Source organism: Aegilops tauschii, chromosome 2, assembly GCF_002575655.3.
Source record: "Aegilops tauschii subsp. strangulata cultivar AL8/78 chromosome 2, Aet v6.0, whole genome shotgun sequence".
NCBI classification, from domain to species: domain Eukaryota; kingdom Viridiplantae; phylum Streptophyta; class Magnoliopsida; order Poales; family Poaceae; genus Aegilops; species Aegilops tauschii.
This window is the reverse complement of record NC_053036.3, coordinates 496,390,994-496,398,869: the sequence shown is the minus strand read 5'-3', so window position 1 is coordinate 496,398,869 and position 7,876 is coordinate 496,390,994. Positions and strand designations below refer to the sequence as shown.

At 45.8% G+C, this 7,876-nt stretch overlaps 1 protein-coding gene across 1 annotated transcript; it reads left to right on the top strand.

Annotated features, from left to right (window-relative positions):
• Positions 1-687: 687 nt before the first annotated feature.
• Positions 688-5,997, top strand: LOC109736029 (multiprotein-bridging factor 1a). Its single transcript, XM_020295242.4, has 4 exons — positions 688-997; positions 1,278-1,361; positions 5,433-5,515; positions 5,636-5,997. Exons 1-4 carry the CDS (start codon positions 856-858, stop codon positions 5,753-5,755), a joined length of 429 nt encoding a protein of 142 aa, XP_020150831.1. The 5' UTR covers positions 688-855; the 3' UTR covers positions 5,756-5,997.
• Positions 5,998-7,876: the final 1,879 nt, after the last annotated feature.

The following is a 7,876-nucleotide window of genomic DNA, read 5'->3' as shown; positions in this document are numbered from 1 at the left end:
GACCATCTCCTTCTAGTCCGATGTCAACCCGTCCCAGAAAGCTTTGGCGGGTGAGCGATCCATGGTGGGAATGGTGCGGAGAGGGATGACTGTGACTATGGCCGGGGCAGCGGTTTATATAGCCATAATGGGCGACAGAGGGACGGATGGGTGGCGCCGGAGGAGACGCCTCGGCAACCGCGTGCCATCAATGCGGGCGGTAGACGGACGGACGGGCGACCGTTGTGTCGTTTGAAAGCGCGGCAGTCGCCTGCGCCGGGAAGCGACACATGCGACGTTCTCTCGGCCGGCGCGTCGCTTCAATGCCGACGCAAGTGAGCGCTCGCGTCCGTTCTGGTTGGGCATGAATGCGGGCGCTGATGCTCTGGAGTGGCGCTGACCGAAAACACGCGGGAGGGTGGATGGGGTGGTGGGCTAGGGCGGTCAGAAACGGGCTTGAGAGCGGTCCAGACTCCCGCAAACCTCCCTATATTTGTCTCCGATTTATGGGAGAAAGCGCGTTCAAATCATGCCGCGGCCCGATATAGACCCGCGTTGGATAAATTTCACGGTCCGCACAACGGCGGTCCAGTCATTCAGACGGTTGCGGGAGGTTTAAGGATTGACGTTGGAGATGCCATTAACACGTGTACAGTGTGGAGCACTAGGAGCGTCGAGGAGAGGGTAGTACTAATATCCTAATATTATATTGTGGAATGGGAGAACCACCGATTGCGACTCGAGAACCTTTCGTTCATCTCCAAAATATCTTCCTCCTCTTTCCTGCGCCTCCATTATCCCTTGCGTGGTTTTAGTCTGTGAACTCGAGAGACCGAGCGAGGAAAGTTGCCGTGTGAGACCTGAGAGTTAGGAGATATGGCTGGGATTGGTCCTATCAGGCAGGACTGGGAGCCGATAGTGGTGCGGAAGAAGGCGCAGAACGCCGCCGACAAGAAGGACGAAAAGGCCGTCAACGCTGCCCGCCGCTCCGGCGCCGAGATCGACACCACCAAGAAGTGTAGGTGTCTGATTTTATCGATCCTTGTAGCCGTGTTGCTGTCCGATTTACTGGATGCGGTTTCCCCCCGCTGATTCTGTGGATTTCTTGCTAATCGTCCTGGCTTGGAGATGCTCTAGATTTGCGTGTTTCCTTTTCGGTTTGCTTATTATGGGTTTTATATGTTTAATCATGTGATTTGTTTGCTATTCTTTCTGCCATAGAACAGCTCGCAGTGTAGAGTACCACAGTTTTTTTGTTTTTCTTTCTCGGTTTTCCGTTGATCCAGTTTCGTTTGCAGACAACGCTGGAACGAACAAGGCTGCATCTAGCGGAACTTCCCTCAACACCAAGCGGCTCGACGACGACACCGAGAACCTTTCCCGTGAGCAACAATCACTCTCTCGCTATGTGCTTATTCTCCCATTGTGAATGATGTGCTACCGTATACAAATTTGATTCGTTCATACATGGCGTAGCTGGGTTGTTCTTGGAAAAAGCTCTCTTTATGAACTAGATGCTGAAGCTGCTGGTTGAGTGGTTGTCCTGACTCCACGTATTCTACTTGTAGCTCATGAAAGCATCTGCTTAGTTTAGGAAACTTCTCCGTGGTACTGCAGCAAATGTTTGGATGAAATTAGTTTTTGATGTTAAATGAGCTGTTGATATCAACTGGCACCTGTAGCAGCTTGGTGGGAACACCAACTACCAGACTGATATATCCTTGTTAATATCGTATTGACCATTTTACCGAATAGAGTGCTCAACATATTCTTTGTCACATCTTTTTTTAGTGCACTTGTGAATATTTTGTAGCCCCACAGTTGTTTTTTTTGTTTGCCAGTGTATTTTGCGATAGTTAAATAAAAATGTTACATCTGTATGGGGGACTGATTTAAGGGAGTGTGCTGACATATACCAAGTTGGTAGCTGTGTTTATTGTGGAGTTCAAATCATGTGCTATGGGTTAGTGTTTATTTTTGCTGCTGGAAAAACTTCACTTCCTGACTATGTGCTGCTGATGGTGTGTTAATCTGTTCACTGTCCTGATTCCTGAATGCCCCTTGTTGCAAATGCCCCTGCACTGCTTGATGCCGACTTTTTTTCCCTCATGAAAAGAATGCACATGGAACATACTCTACCCTATAGCTAATTGGGAATCTTACTTCTGTTTAGGAAATTCTTCTGTTGTATTATCACACTTCAATTTATTGGATGGCATTAGTTCTGATGTTGCATCTTTGTATGAATTCTGATAACAAATGAAACTTAAAACTAATGTTGTAATAGTCTTTGAAATTCACAGGTTCTTCAATATTTATCAAAACATGTTATATCTTGTTTTACAGATCTTTCTTTTATAAGTGCACCTGTGAATGTTGCGAGGTTTAGAATCATTCTTATGTGTTTGTATGAGCACCCTTAATTTTATTAGGGGTTAACCAGAATGCGGCTCAGTTACTTCATGGGTTGGTTGCATTTGCGGTGTTATATATAATTGTACCATTTAGATCATTGTTTTTAATGCGTCCCTTAGATGGCATGGCGTCTAGCTCGCCTTTGCCAGCTTTGAAAGGCACCTGCAGCGTCTGCCTAGGCCCACATGGGGGCTGTCAGCTAAATCAGACGCCACGGATAGAGCAGCCGGGGCGTGGTGGTGGTGGGGGGTCGCACGGGCCCGGCACCGTCAGTTCGTCTCCTGCCAGCATCAACCTTCTCTGCCTGCAGTCGCATGTGACTCTCGGTCTCTCTTCCCTTCCCTTTTGTTCTCTCGTCTCCTCTCTCATGTGTCACCCTGCTGTGCACTTGCGCTCCTTCGATTTAGGAATTCCTAGTGCTCTGCTTTCATTTGTGAATCTGATTTGTAGTGCTATGCATATGCTCCGCCATGAATGTGTGTTTTACTGCTCTCCGATTTATGATGTGACTTCAAGGTGTGTAACGGTGTATGTCTACTAAATGCTACTCTACTCTGTTGCCCATAGAAGTTCAAAACTGTCTTTAGGCGTTGCCTCGCCTTACGCTTAAAAGGTGAGGCGCCCCCAGCGCCTTGCCTTGCCTTGCCTTACAGCCTTATAAACATTGATTTAGATGGTGAAATGAGATTTTCACCATTAATTATATTTCAATAACACAAACTTCATCTGAGATGTGCATAAAGTCTCCATCATCACCTTTTGATAAAAAGAAGTACTGTGACATGGAATGGCTATCACCGATGGTTAGCAATTGTATGTTTGGTCGGTCACCTACATGGGTAACTCCGCAACAATCCTTTATTTGTGAAATAAGCACAAGTCAAGGTTTCCAAACCTGTAATTTAGCAGCTCTAGCTTACTGCTCTTGAATTTGGGGAATGCCCTACTTCTCTATCACCCAGTTTGCTGCCACCTGGCACCTTTAGCTTGCCCCATCTAATTTGGTTCTACCTGTGTCTGGTTGGGCTTATTCGTAATTGATACTATTCCATTGTGTGCTGAAATTTGGTAATAGCAAAACTTGCTCATATAATTTGTGTTGCCTATGAGTTGGCCACAATTGTTTCGAAAATATTAATCTGCAAACAAGTAGAGTTGGTGTTTGGACAATTATTTTATAGCAAACTTGCTGCAGGAAAATTGTGTTGATGCAACTGAGTGGTTTTGGTCGGTCTGTGGCTTAGAAATAAGAAGCCGTCGGCTGTATACGCTGTGGATAGCTGTTTTACTAGGAAAGCTACTGTGTGAAGTTCTTGTATAATAAAAAGTCTTTGAGTTCCCCTAGGATGCTCAGAGTCTGTTTATGTAACTATTTAACTATAATAGCCTGATTTTTGCTGCATTTCACCGGAAATTCGTTTTGGAGCTCGGGCTCCATGAAGCCATTTTTTGAAAGAATTCAAAAATCAGTTCTCAAGTTCCTAAAAATCTGAAAAGAAAACACATGTACATATGGTTGTATTCTATCCGGTGCACGTAGCTCCCGCTTGCACAGGGTCCGAGGAAGGGTCCGACCACTTTGGGTCTATAGTACGCAGCCTTTCCCTACATTTCTGCAAGAGGCTGTTTCCAGGACTCGAACCCGTGACCTCATGGTCACAAGGCAACAACTTTACTGCTGCGCCAAGGCTCCCCTTCATATGGTTGTATTCTACATGTGTCTAAAATTTCATGATGAGACCTGAGCTCCGAGAGGGCAGGCCTGGCAGTGGTGAAGTCCTCCCCACTTGTGCCAAGAGGTCCTGGGTTCGAACCAGCCTCTCTGCATTGCACTTCGCAGGGATAAGATTAGGTTCCTATAATCCCTCCCCAGACCCCACCTTCTGTGTGAGCTTCTATGCACTGGGTCTGTCCTTTTTAGACCTGAGCTCTGAAATGCCTCTCATATTTCACTGCTTAGTACTCCACATCACATATGTACATGATTTTATTTTAAATGGTCTGTTGTCCACTAAATAAATATCATAAAATTAATCTGCAACCAAAATTGTATGTGTATATCATAATGCAATTAACTAAAGTTGACATAGCGTGACAGCTTGTACATAGACAATAATCCATAAGGCATTCATCATCACACATTCACACTGCATGATCAGTACAATCTGATCCATGGCAGAAAAAATGAATCAATCTTGTGCTCAAAGTAATCAGTCAACGCACCAGTTGGGGTCTCACATGGATTGGACTTGGGGATGGAATGAGGAGACAAGCTGGTTTGAAGTGATCTCTGTGAGAGGCGAGCCAATTGTATATATTGGCAATCCCTTCGCAATTTATCTGAAATGGGCAGTGGCTGAGTGTGGGATTTTTCAAAAGCCAGAAAAGCACCTCCAGTGGTGCTTTCGCTCCTATGAATTAATAAACCACCGTGCTCGGGTACAGAATGTTTGCTTTAAGCCCCAAAATAAGCTAGCTGTTTGCTTGGGTACAGAATGCCAAAGCCCAATCCCAACCAAACGCCCCTTTAACCTTGGGAACCATAGGATTCAAACTAGCACAGATTGTGTGCCTAAAATTGCCTTACCTATGTGCAGATATTCGGCCATCAAATTTGTCAGTTCTATTAAGATAACCACACATTTTTGGTGATCAAATTGGCTCAGTTTTATGTAGAGAGCAAACTAGGTTGTCTCTTGGGCCTTCTTAATTTCTTGGAAATTTTTCATCTTGCTGCAGGAATTCAACCGTTTCCTGTACAATATAATGCTCCTATAAATCAAAATGGCTTTTCTGTCATTCAACATTTTTTGGCTATCAGTCGGAATTTCTAAATTTCTGTTCTGTAGTATTGTGCTTTCTTAACGAGGTTATTTTTTGTTCGTCGTTGCCGAGTACCGCACATAGAATTTCACATACAGATCTGATTTTGTTTTCCCTGGTCTCACCCCCAAGATGCTTGAGATTCCAACAGTCAAGCTTTCTCTGCTTGTTTTGTGTGCCAATCCCTAATCCCTTGTGCTCTCATCTGATGCTAGATGAGCGTGTTTCAAGTGACCTCAAGAAAAACCTTATGCAAGCAAGGCTGGATAAGAAGATGACCCAGGCACAACTTGCTCAGGTATCTAGTTGAACATCAAGATTTTAGAACTTGCAGAGTTCTTCCTGAGAAAAAAGCTTGCCACCATCTAATTTAACATACACTATTACCTCAATCTAAGAGTGTGATGTGTTGTAACAGATGATCAATGAGAAGCCACAGGTGATCCAGGAGTACGAGTCGGGCAAAGCGATTCCGAACAATCAGATAATTGGAAAGCTTGAGAGGGCACTTGGAGCTAAGCTGCGTAGCAAGAAGTAATGCCTTGAAGTAGCCCAAAAGCTCTTGTAGGCTGTTGCTGTTGGTTGATACTGAATAACTATGCCACAGAACGACTTTATGTATCATTATATTCTCGTGCTCTAAAATGTGTTTGCCATATGTCCCAGTGTAAGAGCTGCATTGAACATGCAGACTGACATGATAACCTGCGTGGTTTATGCGTGGTGTTTGTCACTGGCTTTTGCTAATACAAGTTTCTATTGTGAGCTAATTACACAAAACCTTTACATTTGGGTCAACAAATTACATAACCACCATCTTTAAAACCTTTGCGTAACAGAGAGCATCAATTTTTGAATAAGGTCGTTATAATAGCCAAACTGACTGTGGGCCCTGCCTGTTTGGCTGATGTGGCAAGCCCATGTGTACATTTTGCTAAGGTAGACATGGGACCCACTGCGGCACTGCCAGCCCCTCGTTGAACCCCTCCACTGACATGGGACCCATTTTGCTACATGCCTATGTGTACATTTTGCTAAGGTAGATCTTCCTCTTAGTCTATCTTACTCCTCGTTGAACCCCTCCCACTAATGTTTCATTTTGCCCTCGCCGCGATGTTCTTCTCTCCCACACCACTTTCTCCTGCTACTCCGGTCGCTAGGTCACTCCCGTGCCATTGCATCCATCATTGTTGAGACCCCGCTTTTACCAGCCCAGCCATTGTGTGTGTCCTTCAGATGCTGCCCTCACGTACCGCACCATGCATCGCCCCCCACGCCCAGCGCGAGTTTGTGTGGTGCAGAGAACCCCATTGACATCACCATGGATCCTACACCAACACCGCAACGCCAAGTGGACCAATGACTGGAGCACATACATGTGCCATTGAAACCGAGGTGAATTCAGTCCTCTTCAAACTCCCTATGCATACATATAAGACATGACTACTACCTCATTCTAAAACCTTGTGCATACTTAAGTATGAAGATACCAAGCATGGAGAAGCGAGGAAGGAAGCCCAAGGTTTGGAAGTGGAGAAAGGAGACGAAGGAGAGGGGAAAGGATGGCCGAAGTCAGACGGCCGGATAGTCCAATCACCGTCAGACAAGCGCTCGGATAAACACCTGAGGACACCCAAGAGCTCCAAAACGTAGCCGGGCGACGCCCATACTGTTCGGACACCTGCACCCTGAAGCTGACCGACACCCACGTCAGGACGGAAGCCGCTACAGCCCAGCGCCCGGCTGTTCGGCCTGATTTTGGCTGGACTTCCTACGCCCAGGAATTTGGCCTTTCGGCTTTGTAATTCTCTCTCCCACCTACCCCTTTGTACTTAGACTATATAATCCGTACCTCGTGCACTTTCTAGGGTTAGCAAAGCATATTATAACTACTTGAGAGAGCTATTGGTGCGGGGTGCTCACCATGTCCTTGGCTACATTACCAATGGACACGCGCATCACACATATAAAGATGAATCTCCTCCTTTACACGTGTCTACTTGACTGTCTCGTGGATGGTATACTACTTGACCTCCCTACCATTTGCCCCTATAGGTTTGAGCCGAATTATGAACGTTCAATGGAGGAGGTCATGCACAAGATAGCACCTACACCATCCGCCAGGGAAGCATAGAAGTGGAGAAGGAACCGTGAATACGATGGAACAAATCGTGAAGACGACGCTACGGATGCCAAGCGAGGAAATCCAGAAAATTCCGACACTCGAAACTTCTGGTCCATCCCGGAACTTCTAGCCTCCCTAGTGCGCAACTATGCAAACTCTCTAGATATCCTGAAGCTGGTCAAAACCTGCCAAAAACTTTCGGCTGATCCCAGAACTTCCAACCCATGCCTGCCTGTAGTGACATTGGGCCGATGGCCCATGTATCTTCCCTTCCCACATCATGGGTGCACCTATATATATATATACCTTTCCCCTACCTTTATTCTAGTGTCAGCTAAGATTAGAGACTTGAGAGAGCTTAGCTCATCTACGTCCCACAAGTGGAATCCTCCAACTTGGAGAAGAACCTTGGATGGCCGTGAAGGCCTGCTAATGGGGAAAATCCCTTTGGATTATGAGGACCCCCCCACCCACACACACATCCTTTGGATTAGGGAAGAACTGTCTCCCAAGCACTACCTTGTATCCTTTATT